General features: G+C 47.6%; 1 protein-coding gene across 2 annotated transcripts in view; it reads left to right on the plus strand.

The window, feature by feature from the left end:
* The window catches only part of LOC135895995 (FRAS1-related extracellular matrix protein 2-like), a 215,392-nt gene that overhangs the window by 151,851 nt on the left and 35,867 nt on the right, over positions 1–27,674 (plus strand). For both annotated transcript variants that reach the window (XM_065424268.2, XM_065424269.2), the window contains exons 3-9: positions 13,440–13,586; positions 15,533–15,763; positions 16,310–16,435; positions 21,366–21,614; positions 25,292–25,441; positions 25,911–26,120; positions 26,553–26,750. In XM_065424268.2, coding sequence (XP_065280340.2) covers positions 13,440–13,586; positions 15,533–15,763; positions 16,310–16,435; positions 21,366–21,614; positions 25,292–25,441; positions 25,911–26,120; positions 26,553–26,750 — 1,311 coding nt within the window. The remainder of the gene's footprint in view (positions 1–13,439; positions 13,587–15,532; positions 15,764–16,309; positions 16,436–21,365; positions 21,615–25,291; positions 25,442–25,910; positions 26,121–26,552; positions 26,751–27,674) is intronic.

The raw sequence follows: 27,674 nt of genomic DNA on the forward strand, positions 1-27,674 counted from the left end.
CCACATTTTGTGTCAATATTGTCCCTTCTTACGCAAATTTGTTTCCTTTGCTAAGTGACGAGGAGTAGCTGGTGCCGCCATAAAGGCGCCAGCCTCTCATGATATTCCTTTCAATAATAATAAAAAAATTACTTGAAGCGTGCCATCTAAAGGGCTCAAAACCATTTCCCGAATCCCAAGAAATTAACGCTGCTAAGTTTTACAGCTAATGAATTCCAGCCAATTTCACGCGGAAAAACGAAGCTGAACCCTGGACGAGCGAAGCTGCTCACGCGCTTCGCAGACGACGCCCATGGGTGCCTTGCTGCTTGCACCTCAGCGCGTCGATCAGCCGTAAAGCGAGTGATGATGGTGATGAAAACGTTTTATTGACAGGAAAATGGGAGGTCAATTCGGGGAAGGGTGGTCGTATCCTTATTCCGGGACTCCGTTGACTCACGTCACCACCCTGGCACTTACCACGCGGACTAGCTGGTGCTCGAGGTTTGAGCTAGACGGGGCTGCCTCTCAACCTTCCCACGTTGGGTATGTGAAGCGAACGAGGTCGCGGCTGGACAAGGACGATCGCTTGGTGCTCGCCCGTCGGTGAGGCGCAAGCAGTGGCGTAACGCATGAGCATCTACAAAAGGCGTGGATTCTTTACCATTACTCATCGTCATCATTATGATCGTAGTACGCACATAACCAGTGGAACACGCCAAGTGACCCCAGAGGCACTTATATTTAGACTGCACTATCTTCGGGATCTACCCACGAAATATTCCAAAAACATGTTAGAAACTGACATACTCGATACGTAAATGTGGTCGTAAGTCGCCAAGCAAGACACTATCTTCAAAAAAATAAAAAAAGAATGGGATTTGTGCACTAATTACCTACAAATAATACGCGGAAGACGCTTAGTTCCGAACAGTGGCATGGCGTCCTGGCTGTATCAGGAATTTCAAGAGAATTCAATTCAATTTGCTTTTTTTTATCCTTCTTTCTTTCTCACCTATTACGTCCCCTTTCCCTTCCCCCAGAACAGGGTAGCCAACCGGAGATAATCTCTGGTTAACCTCCCTGTCTTTCCTTTGCCTTTCTCTCTCTCTCTCTCTCAAGAGAAAAAAGAAATGGAAATGAAAGAGTCATTGCTAAAGGAAACCGTATAGAGACAGAAGTTTTGAAATGCACGAATAGACTCTACTGATGATTTATGAATGCCAATAGCTTTCTCTGTCTATTTCGTCCGTTTTAGTTGTGATCATTGCTTAATAATGATCGAACGTTCGGCACCAATGAAAAGGGCACGTGCAGTCGTGTTTGAAAGCCTAGATGTTGGCAGCAGAGGGCGGCACCTCTCTTCTCCTTCTGCGGAAGCTACGGGGGAGGAGGATGGCAGCTGCCTTCAGCGCAGGCGCCTGCGAAGACTACGCGCGTGACGAATCGGCATGTATGTACAGCCACCCAAACTACTACTACAAATGCGCTGGTTAACGGCTCGGTTCAATATTACGCACAGAATGTACGAAATGTACTTACAGAATTACGCAATGAAATAAAGAACACTACGTATATCCGCGCTGCAACAAGGTAACGCCTTCGAGCGCATCATTCCTTTAATAGAACTTGTTGCTGGGCGAGTTGGTTGGGATCTAAAGAATATATTGTTGCGCCAAAAAAGGAAAATAAAGACTTGGGAAGGAAGAGTCGATCTGTCGTTTCGTACTCTTCCTTCCCAAGTCTTTATTTTCCTTTTTTGGCGCAACAATGTATTCTTTAGATTCCTTTATTAAAGTGAATAAATTTGCAGAAGCGTTCCACTAATCGCTTACATTGACAATTATCGTCGATGGTTTCTGCACGATTTTTCAGACTCGCACGTTGAGAAGGTGCAATTTTCGGGCAAATCGGAGCCCTTTAAAAGCGAATTCCCGTTTTATGCGACAGTCATGGAGTCAGCCTGCATACGTTGCAGATATTGAGGCGCGTTGTTTCACTACAGCTCATCTGCCACGTTCTCGCCCACACAGCGGCTGCAGAAAGCCGCAGGTTACGAAGCCTGGACGAGCGCGAAATGGCCGTTGGTGGTCGCCACGCGTGACCGAAGCATAAAGCGAGCAACGCGTTGGTGGCAGGGTCTTCCTATGGCTTCGATGTTGATCGATCGCCGTCGTGCACAGCATGTGTGAAGCACGGCCTCTAGTGTTGCGCCAGAGGCTTCGCCCACTGTTGCGCAAAAATAGATGACTGGTTTTTGCTTTCCAGTGTGACCGCGATTTAGAGTTTGCCTTCCTGTACGCTTCTACTTTTTGCAATTATTTTCGTTGTGGTATCACGGCAAAATCATACATGACTCTTCCTCCCTCTCTGTCTTAAGATTTATTGGGCCTCTGGAGGACGTCGTTGCTGACGACTGCGCCCACATTTAATTCAGAAGAGCCTGAGCCAGCAGAAGGTGTTGCCTGAGTGGTTCTGGAGTACTAAGAGCTCTCACTGTTCGCTGAATGGTTTTCCTTCTGATCGCGCATCGAGTAGATCGTCGGGGTCTTTAGCACTCAGCGCAAGCGCCCGTTAGGAGCGCGTACATAAGTCTCTCTTTGCGTTCTTTGCATGTGTTTGCGTGTGTGCGTGTGTGTTTTTAAAAAAATTAGCCAGGACATTAGGCAAAATAAGAACAACATCTTGATGGGGCAACCCAAAATCCCGTTTCAAAGGGGAGGCTCAAAGCAACCATCCATCCATTCTCTGCAGTGCGTAGCGCGATAATAAAAGGACAGGAAAAATTATGCACATCCCGCGGACATTTTTGAAATATGCGCATGAAGCGAACCTTTGGCGGAGCGGTTAATGAAATGCTATAAAGTCGCCTGCTTCATTCCTGCGTCTTTGGCGTAAGGGACACTGGCCTCGCGCATGTGCTCTTCTCACCTGTGCTACGCAATGTGACAGCTTGCCTCGTGTTCCTAATTTCTTCTTATTTATTTTGAATGTACCGCCATATTTTGGTCGATCCCTCGTGAGTATGTGACATAGTATGGCAATCATCATCGTCATCAACGACACGATAGTAGCGTAGTTGCGATAGGGCCTAATGGTTAGTAAAGTATGAAGCATGTATTGCGATGAAGATTGAATGGAAACCTCCTCGCGAATAAATATTTTGGCGCCTTAATTTCCCCATATTATTTCCATTAGCTGGCAAGAACTACTGTCGCGGGCCAGCAACTCCGCTACCTCCTTCTCAGATGTAATGATATTCCGGGGTACACTTCTGTAGGACGTTCTTGCGCTGAAGCAGCTTTGTAAGCCGGGTCGTGTTCTCAATTAACTGGACACCATGCCACCTAGGCCTGCGAAAGCGTCACAGCACACTGTTTACTTCTCCAGCAGAAGACAATGTCTTAGGTATGTTCACTGCGTAGGGGCACAGCCCTTAACAGAAGACATTTGATCGACGTGGCAGGGCGCATCATGATTCGTTCACGGTGCACGCAACTCCACGCAACATTGAATGACAGACAACTCCTCGCAGCGGCGTCCTTCTGCAAGGAACGGAATTTACTCCACGGCCTCGCAGAAATCGTGCACCAAGTTCCGCCTTGCGCTGGCGTTCGACCGAGGAAAAAGACCGCTCATCCACATCAACCACTCGCTACTTATCCCCTTTCCTTTTATTTTTTTGTTTTCATCTGGCTTTCTTTTTTGCCTTCGCGTTGTCAGCTGTGCATGGCGGCTGTACTTCTTGAGGTCGAACTCTGTTAGCGGCTCGAGTGATACGTCATTTGTCCCAGGCCGCACGGGGACAGGCGGCATCGTGTGTCGCGTCCTTTGGCTTATGGCACTCTAAAACAGGATCGCGGAACTTCTGAGTCCAGATATTAAAGTGTAAAAGGAAATATCCGCATGATAACTTTCCGTAATTCTGATATTTACCTAGTGCAGTCTGTTTTTGTATGAATCAAATAGTTCAAGTGCTCTAGATTGCCCTTGGTCGTATACATAACCTGCAGCTTTCGGTTCAGGAGCGCACACGGGCCCGGTGTGCGCACCTTCGCCCCAACCTGCACCCTTATGCGACACTGCAATCGCGTGCAATGTTTTCTCACTCGAACTTGCTGCTTTATGTGCAGCCTCGTGGAGTGGAATGGCAAAAAGTCGATTAAAGAAGGGGATGGTTCCGTAGATGAAGGCAGAGTAAGAATAGCAAGAAAGGCTTGCTATGGTCTTTAATTTTCAAGTGGAGGCGCAACAAGTCACATGACACAGCGTAACCTTAACACACTGGATGTTTGCTATTCAAACCTTGCCAAGATTATGCCATTTCCGGAGGTCAAAGTGCATGTGGCTATCACTATCAGCACTGTTGCAAATGATGTCCCAGGCTTTTTTGCCGATCATTCAAATATTTCGCACGGTAGCACCCTATATATTCATTCCTTCATGGCTTCATGTATCAACTGTTGCAAGTTAGCGCTGTATGTGTGTCGCTCTCTCGTGCCCCTGTCTTTTTTGCGATGTGTCCTTTTTCCAATCAACATTCAGTTTCATTTCTACGCAGAGCAATGAAAGATCTGTCAGGCTCTACATTGAATCGTAGTGCTCCTTTCTTGGGAAATGCCCGATGCGCACGGCGTAGCAAATAAAGGGCAAGCGACTCACCAGTGAATTCCTCGATGGTATTATTCTTGACCTTCTACGATACAACACCTCTGAAATTTGCACTCCGCGTTCATATCCTCTGGAAACTCTTCTCCACCTCTTTCGAGTACGCTGTAATTCACAATCGCTGCAGTGCGGTCACTCTTTTTGTCCAAAAGTAACATCGAAGAAAGGCTTCGTACGATACAACTGACACTCCCTGCAAAGACAAAACAGACCACCAACTATTGCGTTGGCTGCTGAAGACAACTGGTCATGGCGTATATATAGGCGTGCGCGAAAGTTGTTATCTCAAAGTTCCCCTGCATTTGTGCTAGCTGGCCAGTGGTCACGCAGCGCCAAGCCTCCTGACAAATTGCTACGTCAAAAACTGAAAGGCTGAGGAATAAGCCTGAGCAAGACAGTTTCATATAGAAAACATCCCTTTATTTACCAGCTTACGATAAACATCACTTATTTTTTCTGAGTAGTAAAACAAGTGCGATTCATTCGTATGACAACTCGGACGTTCCCGTTGCGGGATGTTTCGCAATGCAATTATCTTGATTGAAAATTCTTGCCTAGAAACCACTCACGAGAACACTAGGTTGCTGCCTTCAACAGGTATCACAGACGGCGCCTTATTTCCATTTATTTCTCATTCCTGCGCCGCTTCGGTCCTCGCTGCCTTCTTGGCCTTCCACTCTGCCTTGCATTCTCTTAGCGCCTTCTGGACCTCCATCGCCGCCTTTCCCTTTTCTGTGCTGTCAAGAACTTCCGCGAACTTCTTCCCGAGCTCTTCGTCGGCGATTTTTCCCTCACTTTCCATCTTGGCTTCCTCGGCAGCCATCACCACCTTCCTCAGATCGTCATCCGATAGGCGCTCTTTGTTGACATCCTTGGCCTTCTGACACTTAATTCGTTCCCACGAGATGGACTTGCCCTTGAGGCAGTTCGAGAAGGCCTTGACGAACTTTACACTCGCCTCTTTGTCCTTGATGTCGTCCGAAGCCTGCACCTTCTCGCTCACGAAGTCCTTCTTATGCATCTCTCTCAATTCTTCCTTCTTTCCTTCCCTAAACATCCGATGCATCTCCTTCTTTACTTGGCCGAGGATTTCCAGGGCCTTCGTCTTGTCCTCTTCGCTCACCGAGCTGCTCTCAGTGGCCTCCTTGGTGCACGCTTCCAGGTCCTCCTTTCGCGGCTTCATGGAGCGGGCCAAGTGCCCTGCACACAGCAACAGTAGCGCCGCCGAGGTGATCATGCGTGCTGTCATTGCAACGGTCGGGCCGAGGAAGATGGTCGGCAAAAGACAAGCTGGGGCGACCGACTCCGTAACCGCACTCTGCGCTTCTTCTCCACGGACCAGTTCCTTTTGTACCCTGTCGGTGAAGGTCTTCAGCGCGCGTGGGCGCCCTTGGTCACTCCAGGCCGGCTGTGCACACAACCACGCAGCGGACGCGTTTACTGCTCGATTCAATTGACGCCTTTGCGCGGGCGCCAGAAGCCGGCTGGGTAATCTCGCCTCTTTCAGGAGAACGCAAGAAGAGAAGAAAGAGTACCATAAGGTATCTCCTCCCGTGACACTGTTTTTCTCTAATGGCAAGTCTAAAGCAGAGATGATCTTCATTTTGTCTATACACTCTTGTTCTTTTCTGCTAGCTTTTATCACCTGACATCTTTATGCAGTTAATTGGATAAATCTCGCACTGCCGTTTGAACATATGTCGCTACAAGACGATGTCTTGAGGCGTATAAACGAAAACTCTATGCCCGGGTTTTCATAATTGCAGCTACATGCAACGACAAAGTGTTAGAAACGAGGCCAGTTCCTTGTTGAATAAATACCACTACATTAATAAATTTATATAATAATAAGACTACCAAGAAACGCTTCCTCACCACGCAAGGTCCTGAATTTGCTTTCTGTTCACTTACTTATGAGTCATGCCATCATCAATTTCCGCTAATGCGAACTCGTCACTTTATTAACTAAATAGTTTTTAGTCTTTCTTATCATCTAAGCACTAAACTCACGGTTGCATATACAGCCATGGAAATGCAAAGGAGTGCATGGAAAGTCTCATCTATCTACTCATGACCATGGCTCCTTTCTCCTAAGCTTTCTTCCTCGTTTTCTGTTGACACTCTTAAGAAGGTCTCCTGTGCTGAATAGAACATGCAAGCGAAGGGCGTCCAAACTCTAAGACATGCCACCTGTAAATTTCCAGCACCACGCATTGTATCCGGGTGCACTAATTATGGCTACGTTGAGGGCAACATTCATTCTGCTCCTCGTGCTTCTGATGGCGCAATGGTTTACTGCTCGACATGCACGGTGCAGCATCGTAGGTGTGAGCCTGCTCCTTGCAAGAAACGGAACGCGCGAAAGAAAATGAACTTCCGTGAGGAAGCTGCGAGCTGAGAGAGGAAGAGAGAAAGCAAGAAAAGGAATGACCTTACATGGCGGGTGAAGGAACGGGGCAATAAAAAGATGGCAATAGGTATAGAAAGCAAGCAATGCTTGCACGCGGGACGATGCACGGGGAGGAGCGTAAAGAATCACTCAGGACGGCGCACTGCATTTCAAGAGCTGCGCTTGTCACTCCGCTCATGAACCTTTTTATGGACAGGTGCGAAAGCGCAGTGGACACTGCTATAGATACCGTTCACGGAAAGGGAAGCGCACGATCACATATGTGTATGTGTTGACACGTAGTGATGACATTTCAAGTCCTTGAGCGTTCTTTGTAGCGGCAAAGCGTCCTTTGGCATTGGACGGTGGCCTTCCCTGATAATATGCTCAGCATCAGGACTGGGTGGTTCTTGCTCTTACGAACCATTCTATCATTAAAAAAAAATTTATGAATACAAGTCCAGAGTTAGTCTTGCTTTATTCAGTTACTAAGGTATAATATATAACGGAAGGTACGGAAGGATGCCCAAAAGCACAATAGTGTAACTTCTGTCAAATACTTGACAAAACAACCAGCTTTATTAATCAGGGACACGGCACGATCCCAGCCATTGTACACCCACGGTAGTAGCTATGCTATTGAGTAGACATCATGACGCGTCATAACTGTCCTTAGCGTGCGTTGTGAGTAGAACGTGGCGGCCCACTGCGTAAGCAATCGAGGCCGAACTTTGATCGCGTGCGCACCGCTGGACATAGGAAAAAAAATAGGTTGGGCGCGTATTTGTCGCCCTTGAACGATTCAGCAGAAGCACCTGATTTGACGTCTGCGTTCAGCTAGCAATTTCTGCCGTTTCAATGTAGCAAGCGTTTTACCCGCAACAAACGGCTTGTATCAAAACAGCAACGCAAAAACATGTTCGTTTGCATTTCACGCTCTAGTAGTTCATGCCGTGCACTCGATCAGTTCATTATTTTGTAGCATTTTCCTTGTGTGTCGACATAAGCCGCGCTGCCGATGAAGCTACATATATTCTTTTTTTTTATGTCAGGCTAGAGTGGCTTTCTATGTTAATTTATTGCAGCTCACCGTGAGGGCTTTTGGACAGTATTATTTCTTTTAGCTCACGTCTGCTTCCCTTCACTGTAGAAGAAAAAATAAATTGCCACTGGTTGCCTCAAATACCGAAATATTTTGCTACGTAAAATAGTTCACTTGTGCAAAATAAAATTAATGAGACTTCATCAAATTGAACATGCAGTGACAGCAATATATAATAATGCGAATCTAGTATGCTTCAGTTCAATAAGTATTTTGCATTTTAGTTCCTGCGAAGGTTTACTGAGGAATCGCTTTTTGTGCACAGCTTGAAGTGCTTAAGTAGGGGCACTTGGTAGTGCGTGGCATTAGTATATCTCGTGCGGGTATTGACAGTCATATTGATCGAACAGATTGCGCGTCGCCTCTCCAAACACACACACACAAAAGAATCAATGTAGCCGTACAGGAGGTATCCTCTGATGTACAGGTTTCTATTAAATGGCATGCCAAAGAAGACATCAGCAACCTTGGTATTTACCATTGAATTGATGGTGTCTATATGACTCGGAAATAGATACAAACATCAAAAGATGTTTAAGAAATTGCAACCCAATCAACACATGCATTGTAGACAAATTCCGCAGCGGTAATCAATTTCCCGCAGTTATACATATGGCCGTGGGCTTCTGGGATGCCGAAAGCGTTTTCTATGACTTTGGTCGATTTCTAAGCGCAGATAGCTGCGTCTGTGTGTCTCTGGCAACGTCGTCGCGCCCGCTTCACCACCCAGCAAGATCATCAACGTGGCCAAAAGCCATGCACCCTAGCCTAGGTCATCTTTCCCTGATGCGATGTGCCGAAACCCTCAATATGAATGAGCATACACTAACCTGGCGAAGATAACGTCATTCGCTAATAATCACGACGCCACCATTACAGTGGCATATTGGAGTACATGTAGAACCTAAATGTTTTCAGAGGTTGGTCAGCTGAATAACAATTTTGTCGACGTGCATGTGTGCTCAGAGCGAGTTGCTTAACAAAAGCAAACTAGTTAAGCGTGCACGAGGGATCTTCTACTCTGACGTTCAAAACCCACTTCTATGTAACTGGTTTAAGAGATGAAGCTATAGCAGAACGGGTATGGTAATGTATCACGTGGATACCCAACGAATGACATAGCACCACATTTTTTGTTTTCGTCTCATATCGAACAGGCATGTATAGTGCCGTCGCTATCCGAAAAAATTTCCTCGTAGGTGGTGTGTGTAACGCACCCCAATTCAAAAGGCTTAACAAACGCGTGGTAATTTATTCAGCACTGCGGCCCCGGGCTACTATAGTGGCTTGTCTACATCGGCTTGGCCAATCGCCGTTTGCGATTTGCCGGTGGGCGCGTTTCTCTGAAACCAAAGCGCGTAGTGCTGTCCGATACGGCGCAGAGCGCATGCTTGGTTGGCAGCTACGCGGAGGCCGCTCAATTAATTGCCGCGGCCGACAGCGGGGAGTCACAATGTGGTCCGTGCCGTGTGAGGCCCGAGACAAATGACGGCGCGGCCTCCTTTGAACACGCGCAGTGGAACGCAGGTGCGCGGGCGCGGAGGCCATTGTGGCGGAATGGCCATTTGCCGCCGCGCTCCCCTTTCGAGCGGACAGTATTGCATCCTGGAGCTTCCGTCTCGGCCCGGCCCACGGCGGCCTCGGCTGAGAAACGGTGGCAGCTCCGCTTATGCGGCACGCGCCCAATCTCGGCCAGCGCCTGTTCGACAGGCACTCGTTCAAACGCCGGCCCGAGAAGGGCCCCGCGTGAATTACTTGCCTCATCGACCGCGGGCTGTGCGAGGGCGAGAGAGAGAGCCGCCGTCGCTGCCCTTTCCGGATCCTAAAGTGTTTTCGCGCTTCCATTAGCTGCTGAGGGCGTCGAGCCACTGTCCTATGCTCGCGTCATCGTACCCAGACGACGCGCATGAATGGCACACAGTACACGGCTACATATGCATTTTGGGCCGGCATAGTGCAAGCGTTACGTTTCCTCAGTTCTATTCCTTCTTTAATCATCCACCGTTTTCACGGCCTAGCGCGAATTTCTAGGCACAGAGTTTGGGCACAGCTGCCGCGTCTGTGACCTACAAGGAAGCTTGGCGCGCGGCTCAGCGGGAGTACGATCGACGAAGGAGAGCCGATCCTGCCCATCGCGCCGAGGCCGCCGCCGACAAACGCCGTCGCCGAGCCGAGGATCCCGAGTATCGGGCCAGAGGCAACTAACGCTGCCGACTGAATGCTCGGCGCCGCCGGGAATCGGTTCTAGGCCTGCGCGTCACCGAGAACTTCCAACGCCAAGCCCGCAAATCCGTGGGAGGTGCGAACGGCCGCTTCCAGCGCGAATTCCTCGGCGTAGAGTTCGGGCGCAGCTGCCGCGTCTGTAAGCGGCTCTGGTTCGACGTGAATCTCTCCACGGTGAGCTAGGTGCGGAACGTTGAAGAGAAGAGCTCTGCCTTGCAAGTGCTTCGCGAGGCCTTCCCCGACACCACCGACCACGACCACGGTCGGACGTCGAAGATGAGGACCAGATCGACGATGATGACGATTAGTACTGAAGAACTGTACATAACACTGTACATAACAGATTGTGATGCACGTACTGTGGCTTCTATGCGTGTGACTTGCTGGGGCTTGTGTGGCTTACCGGCTTGGCCTTGTATGACCTCGCATATACTTGGTGAAACTAAGCAAATCTTAGGGACACTTAGTATGAGCCTAGTTAAGCCACGCATAACCTCGCAAAACTTAGCAAAACTTGGCAACACTTAGTATGAACCTACCCGAGTCATGTATAACATCGCAAAACTTAGCAAAACCTAGCAATACTTAGCAAAAGCCGCAACTAGCTCCGCTGTGATCCAGCGTTGCACCACTAATGCAAACTGCCCAATTTTTTTTTTTTTATTGAGGCATCATGATATGTGCGTAATGTATATGCGGTGCAGCTACAACCGCTATGTTGGATGCGTCTGTTAAAAGGGTTCCTCTCTTCACACGAGTTCTGAAAGTGTCGTTGTGTCACAATTTTAGACCCTGTTAAAGTTCAATTAGCTTAGTTTCGAGCTTGCTCGTGTGTTGCAGGGTGAAGGAAAGGGTATTAAGGTGGGTTCGGAATGGTGGTGGCTCGCTCAGCTGGGCACGAAAACGGCACAAAATGTAATTGACGGCTTCTGATTGACGACTTGTGGGTACCTTGAGTACTCCATTGATTCAGCAGGGTGTTAACTGGCTCGCGCAGTACCCAGCCAGCCTGGACCCCCCAAAAACGGGCTTCGATTCTGCATGTCCCCGGCATAAGCGAGACTCTTGCACGCGTCCTGCGGTCATATGACGTGCAGGCTGCGCACGTGCCCTCCCGGAAACTTAGACACGAGCTCGTGCAGGTGAAAGACCCTTTCTAAATGGTCAAGTTCCCAGGCGTGGTGTATGTCATTCCGTGTGCGGACTGTCGGTATGCCTACGTCGGTGAAACAGGCAACTTCAAAACAAGACTTAAGCAGCACAGGAATGACGTCCATAAACGGCACATTGCGCCGGATACCTTGGCCAAACATTGTGCAACACGTCACATACGATTAACTGGGAGAAATCTCGCGTGATTGCCAAGGAACCAAATCATTCTTCGCGTCTTTATCTTGAGTCCCTAATCATCCAAACCACGGCGCACAACTCTTAATCGCAACGAAGGCAATCTGCCGACCATGTATGCCAGGTGCCTTAGTCACTTTTTTTGAGCCACAAATAAAAGGGGCGCCAGCTCTGCCGCTTGTGAGTCATTGTGAGCAAGGCTCACGTGAGGGAGCCGAAACGTAAATATTTATTTTAAACCATGTTGGTCGGTGTCCGGACCTCTTCCTTTTAGTAATGTAATTCTAATGAGAAGTGATTTTTTTTCCTACCCTTTCGTTGATATCAATTACGCTCAATGTCTCCCATCAGTCTGAGCAAAAAGAGGGAACGCAAGCGCAACTCTTACAGAGAATCGCCACAAATTGCGGTTGCGTTCCCTTGCTTCACACCTGCAAAATTGTTCGCCGAAATAGGAATCAGCTTACAACAGAAATTACAGACGCAGAAGAAACAGAAAAGGTGGTTGAAGTGTGCGTAATCATGGCCTCGATCACGCTGACTATGAAATAATTTTATTTTCTGGATGTGCCATCCTCGCTCGTGTAGAAATGTTGACTCGTGGTGACTTGGAGCTCTGCGCGCTGATGTGCTCAGATTATGCGTTGTACAAAAAGCAGCGTCGGGATCACAAAATAAATTGTTGGAAGTAGCGTCTGTGTGCGTGTGTGCGTGTATGTATGCGTTTTTTGGTCCATGTTTTCTGTGCACTTGTACTGTTATTAAACATGGAATACCAAGGTCTGCCGCATTGCTCGGACTAGCTGAACGGAGTTTTAAAACTCGCCGATGGCGTATAGCACAGTTCTAGTTCTTGAGCTGGTTTACCCTGAGAGATTAACGTTATTTACACGAAAAATAAGAAATGCAAATTGGTATAATAAACAAAATTTCACTAATGAAATGTTTAACTAATTACCTTATGGGACATATCGCAATTCGCGAATTGTATCCGGTGAGTTTGAAAGCCTTAACCTACTAGTTTTGAAGGTGACACCAGTTTTAGGATATTCATTCCCAAAGTGTACGATGAAACAGATTGGCGTCCCAGCTATTTTTGCCCTTCAATGCATAAAACAGCGTTTTATTGTGAAAGTAAATGGAACAGCGGTGCAATTTGACCACAGGTCTCACGGCGCTTATATATCTCGTCCTTGGTGTCATCCTGAGAATTCGTTTCAAGTGGTGTCTTGTGAACTCGCCGGCTACATTTCGCAAATTGCAATAAGTGCTGTATAGTAATTAGTCAAAAGCTTCATTAGTGATTTCTTCTGCAAGTAATGTCCACCTATTGGAGTAATCCAGCTCTAGTCCTTCTAAAACTGTGCTATCTACCATAGGCGATCTTTAAAAGTTAAGTATATTCTTTGTAAAACACAACACCGGGTAGAGAATGACATTACGAGCGCTGGTGCGTGTGTGTCGTCTGCTGTACGTGATTTTTTTGACGTTCTTGCGCTAAATGCTAGCGAAGATGTCGTGCCAACAAGGCTGACACTCTACGCCTGTAGAGTTAGGGTCCTTTGTAACGCTTTGGGATACTTTCCTCTTGTCCCGATGTTGTTTTCTCTGTTGTCAGCCATGGTCCCTGCCTTTTTTAACCTATTTTCCCAACTTACAAGCAACCGAGCGGCTATTCGAGCTTTGTATTCTGTCTCTTTTTTTTTTCTCACGTTGCCGCATTCTCCGCAGGAAAGAACGAGCTGCGGTCGCAGAAGTTCGACCTTCGCTGGTCGTGGATCTCGCTGGCTCGCGAGCGGTACGTCGTCAACGAGACCGACTCGCACCTGGTGGTGACACTGCGCCGGAGGGGACACCTGGGAGAGACGGCGTTCGTCGGTGCGAACACTTGGTTGCTAACGGCGCGAGTGGCACGCAACTACCTCGGGCTCGCATTTCCCCTCCTTTCATGGTTTCTCGTCTTCCTGACGAGTGTGTGCAGAAGTACTCCCATTTTGTGTCAATACAGCGGTTACTGAACTCCGGAAAGGACGGGAATGAAGTTAATCATTCGATGGCAGTGTAACTGTTGGCACCGTCGAAATGGTGCAATCGGTGTAATTTAAAAGTGCAGTTTTTTTGGGATGGGAAGGGGCTTCTGTCGCATCTTGACACGTAAACTTGAAATGACGTGCACAAATAACGCGAAGACAAACACAGAGTGCAACTCCAATGAAAAGTGTGTTTTTAACGGAAACACGCAGGGTAGGGATATACAGGGTGTTTCTTCGAACACTTTCAAAAATTTTTTAAAGGTTGGCTGTGGCAGATTGCTCAGTTACAGTTTATGAGCCGGTCTACTCGAAGCGGCGGACACTACTTGCACAAAAAATCGAAATGCGAAATCGACTAATTAACAAGAATTTGCTAACTAACATTTAGCTAATTATCTAATGACCCATACTGTAATTTACAAATTCTAGCAGCGGACTTCGCAAGGCGGATCCACTTGGAGCGAATTGCCAAGACGACACCAGTTTCGAGATATAAATTCCAGAACTTTGCGGAGAAATGCATTGGCGTTCCAGCTAATGTGTGCTTCAGTGCATGAAACAACGTTTCGTTCACAAATTAACTTGAGCGTCAATGCCTTTCTCCGCAAAGTTCGGGAATTTATATATCGAAACTGGTGTCACCTTGAAAATTCGTTCCAAGTGGACACGCCTTGCCAACTCCACGGCTAGAATTTGTAAATTGCAATATGGGCCATAATGTAATTGTTTAAAGCTTAATTAGTAAATGTTTATTATTTAGTCCATTTTGGTTCTCGATTTCTTCTGCAAGTATTGTCCGCCGCTTCGAGCAGAGCAGCTCATGAAATAGAATTGTGATATGTGCCACAGGCAACTTTTAAAGATTTTTGAAAGTATTCGCTGGAACACCCTGTATATACAAGTCTTAACTATTCCATGCGCTTCACCTATCTACGCTTGCGACGTGTTGAAGAAGTAAACAAAAAGGCTGTGCTCCTCTGCTACAAATTCTGCGCAAGCTTCTTCGTGCAAAGTTGCTTTTCCCTCGATAATTTTTTGCGCACAACTGTATTCGTGAGTCATAGTATAATTTACTACATTTAGGCAAAGGCCGCTTTGTCGATGTTGTTTAGCGCTTGCACTCGCAGGAGAAAAATTAAATCAAATGGTAATGTCGATCAAGTTTAGCAAAGAGTTTCATCCTCGCCTTACTACGTTGTAGAACACAACACACTTTGTGGTCTATCTAACACTCTTTCAATTTAATTATTTTGCTTGCCCTTTCATTGGTGCGAATCGCTTCGAGGTTTGCCCTTAGGTTTTTATTTACGTTATACATTTCGTGCACTGACTGATCGAGAAGCAGGCAAAAAAATGGCTGTCGCTTAGCTAAGGTTAAGCCCAGGATGCGAAGCATACTAGCCTTTATTTTAGTTGTTGAACCACTGTTTAGCCTGGTGATCTGCTGTTGCTTGGCTATATTTGGTTCGGGTAGACGAAGAAACAACTCATGCAAGCGAGCGCACGAGCTGAGACCCGGCTATGTAGCTACGCGGCCGCAAGCGAGCGCACGAGTTGAGTCTCCGCTTTTGCAGCTGTTATGACGTCATATGGTAGCTACGCGGCCGCGCGCGGCGCAGCAAGGAAGAGCGTGGTTGTGCGGCTAGTATGCTTCGCATAATAATCTGATGGAGTTCGATGGAGTCCTGCGTGTTCCTTACGAGCCAGTTTTTTTTTTTGCATAAGCTGGCGTATTTATTAATTTTTTTCTCTCTCTCTCCCTCGGTCTCGGCTTCTTTGTAACTGTCACAGGGATCTCGGCGCGAAACCTGAGCGCCCGCCAAGGCACGGACTTCAGCGCGTCGTACGCCCGCCAGGTGCAGTTCAACCCGGGCCAGGCCGAGGCTGAATGGCGGCTGCGGCTGCTGGACGACGCGTCCTTCGAGCGCCGCGAGGAGTTCCTCGTGGTGCTGGGCCAGGCGCTCATGGCCGCCACCGAGTCTCCGGACAAAGCTGTGGTCTCCTTGAACGACGCAGAGGACGGTGCGGCCCAGTGAAAGATGGCCTCTTTTCTCCCTTCCTCTTCTTATTCCGCACCCGCAGAGAATTTCCCGCGAATGCTCGCAGCAATTTTATTGTACGAGCGCGAGGAGAAAACGTGAGTCATCCATCGAAAGAACAACCTAGTTCGTTTCGCTTACGCAAGCACGTTCACTTCAGTGTTCTCAACGGCATGCCAGAATTTGTTCCCGCTGTAGAATGCGTTCGTCTCTTGTCGGTAGGTAGCCGCCTTACACCGTGAACGTATTTTATACATAAGGTAAACCACACGTTGGTTGTGGTTTACCTTATGATGCTTAGGATGCTGAAAAAGCAGCAATACTTGACGGGATTCAAGATAAAACCGAGAAATTGGCATTAATTCATTCAGCCATTAATCGAGACATCGTTACTATGCATGATCAGAATGATTAGCAAGATGACAACGAGACACGAATCAGAGCTGACACAGCTCAAGCTTAATTTCTTGCCTCGGATATCTCGTGAGAAGCTTCTGCTTTTAACGCTGTCTCCTTTCGGTCGTTCTAGAGCCGACGATGTCGTTTGCCGAGACCAACGTGACCGTGTACGAGGACAGCGGAGAAGTGCTGTTGACCATCCGCAGGCGCGGCGACCTCACGATGGACATCGGCGTGCTCTGCGTCACGCATCCCGGTAAGCAGGGAGACCACGTGTCTTCGAAATTGCGGTGCAGAAGAAAGGAAGGGGGGAAGAAACGGGCAATTCAATCGGAAGACGCGCGCCAGCCTTGCTGCCCTGCCTGGGCAGAGGGGTTATAGGGGACGAAAAGGGAAGAAGGGGAGACAAACAGCGGCAGCCTCGGCGCACCCGTAATGTTCCCCACCGAGTATGCAGAGACTTCCCCACTTCAGCAACTCCAATAACTCTCTCGTTAGTTTCTGCGCCGACGAGGCACACGCTTATGGTCCAAGGAATCTTCGCCTTTCAAATGGCCTTCGGTCTAGCCGGTTCATTGCCGTCCGGAGAACGCGAAGCTCGGCGTCGTAACGGAAACAAAATGACGGAAAGCGTTCGACAGTAGCTTCGCTTCCGCAAGAGTCGCACGTGGGCGTTCCCCCCCTCCCCCTCCCCCATTGCAATGCCTAACGAGTAAGCTTTTGTACACGTGCCACTCCGTGCCAGAGGCAGCACAACAGTGTCGCCTCAGAGCGGGAAATCCGAGATAGCATTTGCAGTGTGAATGAAGGGACCAATTTATATAGACAACACTTCGAGGGACTAGGAGACGTTCAATAAAGTGTGCGGCATAATTTGAACCAGGTGATAAAGTTTCCATGCAGCCAGTGGCGTAGCCACAAATTTTGGTCGGGGGAGGGAGGGGGGGGGGAGCGCTCACGACAGCTCGGCCTCCTCCTTATAGAATTTGTCGAGTGATCAAATACATAAATAACTGCACTACCATTGTCAAAGATGCTGCAAACGAATTCTTGAACGCTATGCAGTGTCAAGACAGGTAAAATATGGATTTTTTCATAAAAGAATATATGTACTCGTATACCCGAAAACTTGTGCCCAAAATAACTTATATCAATGATGCCATGTTTTTGCCCACATAATAGGTAAATAAAATATCACACGAATGTTAGAACTATATCACTTCGAAACCAGAAAAGCAGTGCATGCCGCTGAAATGAAAAATGTAAAGGCCATGCGATGAACAAGTTGAGGACACATATTTTAATGAAACTTCGTCATTCAAGAGCCTTGTTTACATTTTTGTACATATGCAAAGGCCAGGTAAAATCTCAATGACGCTGTCCTTTGTTCCAATGTATTGCGCAGAAACAGCTGTCACCGGTCGTGTATTGTGAGTAATTGCACCGAAATTATAGTCGCGACCGAGGGCACATATAAAAAGCACGAGCTCTGCTAAATATACGAGAACCACGATAACTGTTCATTCCATTAGTTCATTCAAAGTGGCCAAATTCTACATGTCAATTTATATGTTACATGAATTTGTTACGTTGTGTACAAGGGTTATGCAAAAGCTGTATTTACACATAACTAATTTTTTTTCCACATTCATGTGCAACATATCAGTTTTGTTCGCTTGAGATTTGAATTGCGATATCATTTTTCATTGCTGAGTTACTGAGTTGTAAACTTTATAGTTTCGTTTTTGGAAAACTTGAAATTTTCTCATTGAAGAAGTTTGGGCGTGTTGGTGGGATAAATACAGACTGGGATACCAAGCGCAAAAAATGACACAGGGACAAGCAGGAACACAGGACGTGCATGCCGCTGATATGAAAAATGTAAACGCCATGAGATGAACAAGTTGAGGACACCTATTTTAATGAAACTTCGTCATTCAAGAGCCTTGTTTACATTTTTGTACATATGCATACATACCTGTGTTCCTGCTTGTCCCTGTGTCATTTTTTGCGCTATGTATCCCAGTCTGTTTGAAATGTTCGCCAATTTTTAGTGACGAATTAACGACATCAATTATATATTCAAAACCAACAGACACTAGATTTAATGGTTTTATTTTCAATGCAACAAACATCATCAAGTTTGGTGCAATGGTTGCCGAGAAAAACGATTTCTCCTTTTACATGTATTTAGATAGGAGCACCCGAGCTAATGCTTCCTCTTAATGTGGCTACTGAAGAAATATTGTAGAAAACCTGAGACGCTCGGTCTACTGATGACCATACGCATACTGCTCGGTATCCTTCACAGGCGAGACAAGACTTTCCGGAGAGATTGCGCTCACTGAGTCCCCACAGGGATGGCGGCGAGCGACCATTGTTTCTTTTTCTTGTCTGCTAGTCGGGAAGCGTCAAAAACTCTGCCAGGGGAAAATACACTCCGATAGAGAAAAATAAACGCGCACCCAAGTGCGCAGCGCGCTGTTCGGGGCAACACGTGAAAAACACGTGCGAGAAAAACGCAAGCTGGCTCTGGCAGCCTGCGGCTAGCGAGAACAAGAAAATTGAAGAGGCTCAATGAGTCCTCACGAATAAAGGACAAAGTAGGAAAATAATTAAGAACGTAGTTACCTTTGATAGCTTTAGTTTCTTGACATGGATGCTTTGGCGCAAGGGAAAAAATGTCGATATTCTTTTCTGTGACACGAGGGCACAAATGAACCACCACAACGTTTCGTCTTATCGGACCTCGCTGCGTGCTTTGTCAACTTGTCTGATAGTGTGTTGGTTTGCTTTGTCTAGTTGTATGGTCCGATGTACGACTTTAGAAATGTCAATGCACCTTTGGCGTCAAATGCTTATAAGACCATTAAACCCACAAAGTTCCGGAATTGAAAATCTAACGCACGACTTTGGAAATGTCAATGCACCTTTCGGATAAGAAGTTTGAGTACTTTATACCCACAAGGTTTCGGAATTGAAATCCATGCGCTCCGTAAATTCCGCGGACTCCGCGAGATGCCGCGACGAGCTCGCTCGCCATCAAACCGCCCTTGAAACACTTGAAACTTTGTGCTTGGATGGGCCCTCTTGCGTTATGTGACTCCCGGTGCATGGGCGTTGCCACGAAATCCAGTCCGGTTCGCAATGTTCCTGCCGAAATTTCTTTTCGAGCGCGAAAAAAAGACTTTCTAGACGAAATCCAGAATGATTTCCGGCGCCGGGGGTTGTTAGGGTCGGCGGTGCATGACAGCACGGAGAAATTTCGGGGGGAGGGGGGGAGGGAGGGCTGAAGCCCCATAAGCCTCTCCCCCTCCTGGCTCCGCCCGTGCATGCAGCGTCAGTTTTCGATAGGGTTATCGGAACTGTTCAAGTTCCTTCATGGGCGGTCTGGACAGCTTCGTCGGTTAAGCCATCCCCAGCAATAATAATAATAATAATAATAATAATAATAATAATAATAATCATCATCATCATCCTGTTTTATGTCCACTGCAGGACGAAGGTCTCTCCCTGCGATCTCTAATTACCCCTGTCCTGCACCAACCGATTCCAACTAGCGCCCGCGAATTTCCTAATTTCATCGCTCCACTTAGTCTTCTGCCGTCCTCGACTGCGTTTCCCTTCTCTTGATATCCTTCTGTAACCCTACTGGTCCAACGGTTATCTAATCGGGCGCATTACATGACCTGCCCAGCTCCATTTTTTTTCTCTTGATGTCAATTAGAATATCGTCTATACCCGTTTGCTCTTTGATCCAAACCGCTCTCTTTCTGTCTCTCAACGTTATGCTTAGCAATCTTCCTTCCATCGCTCTTTGCGCGGTCCTTAACTTTTTCTCAAGCTTCTTTGTCAGTCTCCAAGTCTCTGCCCCATGTGTCAGCACTGGTAAAATGCACTGATTGTACACCTTCCTTTTCAGTGATAATGGTAAGCTTTCAGTCAGGAGTTGACAATGGCTGCCGTCCTCAGCAATAACAGTGCTTTATGGAAGCCATTGAAACATTATTTCGCGCCCGGTATCTAGAGTTTCGTAGTGATTCTCTCTTATCCCATATACCAAGTGCTTATGAAACATCTGTGATGTAGGGTGAATTGCCAGCTCTGAAGAACTACCTTAAAGTCGTAAAATATCGCCCATTGGCGAGGTCGCTCTTGTAGGACGTGTTTTGCAGCAGCACGCATTGTGGCAAACTCTGCCAACGTTGATGTCTTTATACAGGACAGTTTAAACTGAATGGTGATTAGCGTAGCCAGAATGACAATCACGCCTGTTGAACTGGGGGACGAGAACAACCCAGAGGTATGAATGTGCACTCGGTGCAAATATATCGAATTTAGTAATAGTAACGTTGTCTATTTTAGAAGCATGTTTGGGTGATCGGCCTTTTTCAGTATATTTTAATAGTCTGGTGCATATCGGACTTCTACACAGACCACAAGGAACATGAAGGTATATTTATGTTGGTGTATATCCGGTTGGGAGGCAGCCTTAATACGGTGTCGAAAAACTCCTGAAAATGCAACTTGAGGTCCTTGTGAGGCAAATAGGGTCGCATTGTGATCAGGAATGCGAGAAAGATTACGGTTGTGCGCCGTGGGGCCATGAACAGTGATTTGCCTAGCGATGCAACAATCGTGCTTGCCAGAGATATGCAATCCCGAGGAACATCGCGAGATAGATATAAATGCAAATATGTGTATAAAGAAAGCAGCAGTACATCAGCTCGTACTTAATTTGGATCTTACAATACATGCCTACTTCTTTTTCTTTTCCTCTGTCATTTTGTAGTTTTCTTGCCCAGAAGTGCTTACTTGCTCAGCAGCTTCAAACTAACTTCCGAACACCGAACTACTTCATGACAATGTGGTATCGCGTCAGCGTCTCATACAAAGAATCCTTTGTAAATAATGATGATATATGACTCTCTTTAGCGCGTCATTTAGCAACTGATTCATTCCTTGGAAGTAAGCACACAAGAAAATGGGGTGAAACACGTACGAGGAAAACAGGTCAGCTCACCTGGTGACAATAAGGGTGGCGTAGTGGTGTACTCTGGTTGCAGATGATGGGGTTGCCCAGCACCTAATCTTGCAGGGCGTGCATGCATTTCCCTCTTGGCATGTTTCTGAAGAAAACACTGCGCGACTCTTTACACGACTCTTTACCTTCTCTCACCAAACAGGAACGGCCTCTGGTACCCAGCCGTCACCGTTGGAATCCTACTCAGACTACGTAGCCAGACCACCGAACCCAAGCAGCCTTGTGCGCTTCCGCACTGGCGAAGCCGAGAAAACATGCCGCGTTGCCATCATCGACGACTCCCTCTTCGAAGAGGCCGAGAACTTCACCGTCAGCTTGGCTTTGCCGCAGAACGGCCGGGTCGGAGAGAACGGCTCCATCGTCGTCACCATCGCGGCTGACCCCAGAGATGGTCTGTGCAGACTTTCTGTCTAAAGCCTCCAGTTTTTATACTGCGCGCTAAAATCTGAATTATAGAGAAAACTGATTCATATTCGGTTTATTGCGCGCAATATTTCCGAAAACGTCAAGGCGAAACTGTCTGCGTGAGGCGCACAGCGCGCACGGACGACTGCCGAAGGGTGCCCTGTGTTATTTTCGCCCGTCGTTTGTGCGCGCTTTGCATGCTAAACATATCGAACCATCTGGCCTGCCGGCGCATTGTAATGTGAATGTTGCCTCCAGTGTGAGCGCGAAGTCGAGCGTTCGATACTCTGTCACGGTGGTCGAATTTCGATGAGGGCAAAATACCAGAACGTCCGCGCACGTTGGTTTAGGCGCACGTTCAAACCCCAGGGAGTCAAAATTAGGCAGGAGCCCTCCACTACTGCATCCATCAAAGACACTAACGCACAAGTTTCAGGACATTAACCCCCAAATTTATGGTTATTTGTTGCTTTGTAAAGGGTACATTATAACATGTACCTGTATAATTCATTTTGTTGTGCGAAGAGTTTTTTTTTTTTTGAGCGCAAATGGCAGATAGCGCAATTCCACTACTTCAAGTGGTTTACTTGAAGCGGCGGATATTACATGCGTACAAGTCGCAAATTTCTGTTAGGTGATGTAGAGTGTTCTACCATTTACTTCTTCAAGACAAAGTCCTCTTAGCTGACTTCAGACAGGGTTGATGTATCTGAGATGTGGCTATCATGTAACCACCTCCAGAAAAAAGCCGCCGGTTAAATGACTTGTCCTATGAACATGAAAATGGTATCAAACGGTACCTTTCTCTTCACTACGAAATGCAGCATCAGTCAGCAACTAAGGATATAGTCAAAGAGGAGCATAATTAGCCGTAAGCAGGGCGGGATGTGAGTGTTTGTGTCGTAGTCGCCCCCAGGCGTTCCGCCGCCAAGTGTCATCTAACCCAACTGCTGTCAAGATGCCGCGAAGTGCCCGAGTTCGGTTTAAAGTTCGGGACGGAGAAGAACCTGTGGGTCGGAGAAGCAGGAAGAGCGTAGAGCAGCAGGCAGCGCGCGTGCGTCGCCCGAGCCTTGCGCGTCTGTTTTGAAGAAGCCGTAAACAGTCGGAGCTAATAGGCCTCGCGGTGGCGTGAAAGAGCGACCGGAACGCCGAGGCGAGGGGCCCACTATAGTGTCAAATGCTGAAAAATGAAAATGTTGACCAAGCGTCCACGCTAAAGGAGGCAAGGTCGACGTAATTGCGCGTGAAGTACGATACGAATAGGATACGAAATGAATGAATAATGGACATGAAAACCAGACAGAATAAATATATATAACCAACATTCCATCATTAAAACATTTGAACCACAACATTCGTTAACCTTGTATTCTTTAGCGTCGACACTTGATTGACCATTTGTTTTTTGGTTAGGTCAACTCACTTTATGATGCATGTAGCAATCGTGGAGTTATAGCCGAGCAGCTGTGAAGTCATCACCACTTAGCAGGAAACATGAAACTTGCACTATCTCTGACGATATTTGAGGAGATTCCTAAAATTTATTTTCAAATTTATCGATGTTCCAATTATACGACCAAAAAGCCTCCATAGCGCATTGTGGCATGAAGTTAATTGTGACGATGATGTACTTCGTAGCGCATTTCCGGGTTGGGTAACTGGTAATCGGTGCTACAACCTAAGGATTTCTACCAAGCGTATATGAACACTATACTGCCAGGCAATGCGCAATTGCGGGAAAGCCCTAAAGTCAATAATGTAGAAAGTTGATTTAAATTTTCTACAGAGTGCTGGACAGTCTTTTGCACCACACTCGCACGAGCTTTTTGCAACTTCTTGGCTGTAACGGCCCTCGTACGTCTCTAAGTGACAGTGTTCAGCGTAGATTTGCCTGCCCTCTTTGTGACTCCGGGTATGCGCTCGGGCTGATCCACGCCTGCGCATAATACGTGGCTGATAAAGCGATAAGAATACTGGTTCTATGTGTGCGGCCTTTGCGCACACGCTCTTCCTCATGGTTCCGCAATGTCAAAATATCAGACAGCTTGAAAAGCAGCGCATGCAAGCAGTTTGCGCACGGTCCCTAAGACTTTCCAAGAGATAACAGAGTGTTTTAGCAGAACGTTTTTGACGGTCCGGTCCGCTCTCGCGTACCCGCTCACAGTTAGCGGAGCGGAGGACGATGAATCAGTTTTAGCGGAGCGCCCGGCTGCGTCCGAAAGGCATGTGCTTGCCTGACGCGCCACCTTGCCGCAGAAGGTAAAACCGCTATGAACATAATATTCAAGTTGTAAGAATTGCCGCAATAAAATAATATATTTGGAATTGCTCAAGTGTCTGAAGGCATTTCACGCAATACATTGCATTTTCAGTTCTTATATATATATATATATATATATATATATATATATATATATATATATATATATATATATATATATATATATATGTGTGTGTGTGTAATCCTTACATTAACAAAGCCGTTACGCTGTGTTGTAGCCAAGACAAGGTTTTTTGCTCTTTCAGTACACCTAAAACGTGGTCCGCATAAACAAACGTGCACACATGGCATGGTTCTGAAACGGGTTCAGGCCACAACCTCCCGAATAGAAGATCTTCGTGTCTCCTAAAGTGTACTCTAGGTTTGCGCTTTACAAATCCCGATTCAAACGACCTCGTGGACGGGCCAGCAGCACTGGGGGCAGCCATTTTGCTTCGCTAGACCCGCTTGACGCGCTCGCCGCGCTCCGCTGAGAAAGCTTTCTAGCGGAGAGGAGGCTCCCGTCCGCTCGCCCGCTCACTGCTGAACGGGTCGCGCATGCGCACTTGAGCTTCCGCTAGCCCGCTGAGCGGAGCGGACCGTCAAAAACGCTCTGCTAAAACAGCCTAACGTTGTCAACAGTGCGAAGTCCGAGCATGACAGCGCCCACTAACTTTAGGTCCGCTACTTTTAGTACAACCTATCTCCATGCAGCGTAAGCTTTTTATCTCTAATCTATCATCGCCAACGTCGATAGACTTAATGTACAGTAATTAAGCCCTCTGGTGGGCAGAGGTGTGTGCGCCACTCCTGATATGCATGCCATCTCCAGACTTGGATGTTAGCTTGTCCGGAACTTACTCCCGTGGAGGTCGCCAGGTCGCTGTTTTGAATCCAGCTGCTGAGTTTGCGTCCCGGAAGCGTTTCCTTTTCTTTTTCTAAATGTGGCGCAGACGCCAAATTTATAGAATAAGAAAAGCTAAAAACATAAATGCGCAGCTATGAGCTGCGTGATTACCATCGTTTTAAAAACCTTAAATTATGGGGTTTTACGTGCCAAAACCACGATCACCATCGTTTTTATGACGGTCATTCTTTTCCCTTCCATTTCCCACAGAAGCAGAGGCAGCTTCTGCCATTGTATACGTGGTAGGGGTTTTCATCACACAGTGCGCAGGAACAGTACGTATTACACGCTCTGTGCGGCTGCAGTCGCTCCGAAACCGGGAGCACAAGAGCGTTTCGGAGACCGTTATTTCAATTTGTTTTGCTTTCTCCGTAGCTGCAGCTGTTGCTTATTACGAATCCTTATGGGACACAATTTCCTTGTATATCACCTTGCCGACTCCGGGGGCCCGGGTGATCGTAATGTTCGCATTCCCATCCGTTGCCTTCCACTGCAGTGCCGTACTTCTACTTCGAGAAAGCCAACTACGAGGTGGACGAGAGCGCGGGGAGCTTCGAGGTAACCGTGCTCCGAGATGGCCCAGACCTGAGCGTCGCCTCGTCCGTTACGGTGCGCTCGAAGCAGATGTCTCCGCCCAGTGCTCAAGGTGCGCGTTCCCGGTTGCCCTTGAACTTCCACTTTCACTTGACCTGGTTTTGCTGTGTCCAAGCGGACGATAAATTTCACAGGATTACAATCACAGGATTACCTGTGAGATGACATTCTAAGAGCGTGTCTCTACAGTCCGAAGCAATTATTCGTTCATTGCCTTCTTTTCATGCTGAAGAAAGTCAGTTCTTTTGAACCAAAATACCGAACGATATGATGCTTGAAAATCAAAATGTTGTCTCATACGCCAGCAGCAACATCAGCCGCAGCTTTAGGTGCATAACAGTGCTAGAAAAGCACGTTAGTTTGAAAATCGTGCACAGGCATCCTTCATCATGTATCGCACCACACCGCATCACTTTTGAAATGGCGCGAGGGGAGGATAAATGTGAACGAGAGAGGGTAGTCGCAGCTACGCCTGCACCTGAGCTGTCTGTAACTCCGCGCGTGGCGTCTCTCTCGTGCAGCCGGCAGCGACTACATCGCCGTGGGCGAGCTGGTGCGCTTCCCGAGCGGCTCGACGTCGCAGACGGTGGAAGTGGTGCTGCTCGACGACTACGGCCAGCCCGAGCTGGAGTTCATCGAGACCTTCCAGCTGGTGCTGCGCGCTCCCGTCAACGGGACAGTCGGCACTCCGGCCACCGCTGTCGTCTCCATCAACGACACGCTGTCCGACGGTATGACCGCGTCGGGAACGACGGTATTTTCCGTCGTCTATTGCTGCCCTTCCCGTAACAAAGTTAAGGATTCTTAACATGATTTAGCAGTAAGTGTAATTTATTCTTTGATAAGGTTTGTTTGGCTTAACCCTGCAGGATGGCATACGGGAAGCAAGTGTGCATGCAGGATAGCATGCAGCAAACAGCGTATATAGATGGGCCTGTTCCTATACACCTCGGCAGCGTTCGCAACCAGAGCATTAGAAGTACATAAAATCCATTCAGCGCTATACTGTTCCACGCGCTGTTTAGACGATAACTGACAGTTGTCTTGACACTTAGTTTTGTAGGGTTTAAACAAAATGCGGCGCACGAGTAGAGCCGATCACACGTCACGGTGCGTTAGTTGCTTCGTGTCACACAGCAGGGTCTTGCATGGCAACGGTGCAGTGCCCAAGATGTTCTTCCTGGACGGGGAGTACGTTGTGGACGAAGAGGCCGGCTCGCTCTCGGCGACCGTGGTGCGCACGGGCGACGCCAGCCAGCGCTCCTCGGTGCGCTGCTACACGCGCCAGGGCTCGGCGACCGTCGACCTGGATTTCGAGGAGAGGCCCAACACCGACCAGTCGCTCATCGTCTTTGATTCCGGTGAGCAGTGCTTCGGTGTAGTCCGCTGCATCACGCACTTACAAGCGGCAGTGATTTCTTATTCTTCTGCGCCATTGACCTGCATAGCGGTACGCCAAAGGGGAAATGTAGTACGGCAGCGGGCTGTGCGAATCGCTACGCCTGCATTATCATTACTTACGGCACGCACTAAGAACACGGACACAGAAGAGAGACGAAGCAAGTGTGTTGTAATGCGCGCTGTAAGTGATAATAATGCACAATATACGCAAGACCAGAAAGTATTTGCTCCCCGTTAAAAACGGTTAGGATTCGACGCCGGTGCGTCGCCTTCGTGCGCTGAGGTTATACAATGTTTGTAAAGTATAAAGGAACACTGAAAATGCGGACGTCATATTTTTGCTAAACATATAGCAATAATACAAGGCTTCACTTTGCTGGCGTGAAGGATGGCTTGGTTTGAACCAGGGTTCTAACCCGAAAAAAATGCCGGTTCGGTTCAGGTTCGCGTTCAGAGCAGTCCGGTTTCTTCTCGGCTCAGTTCCGGTTCGGAGAAATTTTTAACGGTTCGCGATCCGGCTCAGCGCAGTAAACGTTGTCCTGTCCTGTGGCTGCAGAGTGCTGTCGGCTTTTCCGCATGACGCATGCGCAGGCTTGGTCAGGAGGCGGAAGAAAAGAGCTTTTTGCAAGTCGCAGAGAAAAATCCATGTTTTTTACTGAATGTCAGTGAAGTTTGATGCTGTACAGCCATACACAAGAAGGCGGTCGTCTTAAGGCAGTGTCGTCGCCAGCGTGTGTGCCACGTGGTACCACGCCCCGACGCCTCCTGCCCGCGTTTCCTTTGTCATGAGTGCAGGGAAAACGCTAGCAATTTACAGCGACGTTCGAATCGTATATTTTTAAATGCAATCGAAAACAAGAATTTGAGAAAGACGACCATCGCAT

The sequence above is a fragment of the Dermacentor albipictus genome, chromosome 3 (genome assembly GCF_038994185.2).
Source record: "Dermacentor albipictus isolate Rhodes 1998 colony chromosome 3, USDA_Dalb.pri_finalv2, whole genome shotgun sequence".
Lineage (NCBI taxonomy): Eukaryota > Metazoa > Arthropoda > Arachnida > Ixodida > Ixodidae > Dermacentor > Dermacentor albipictus.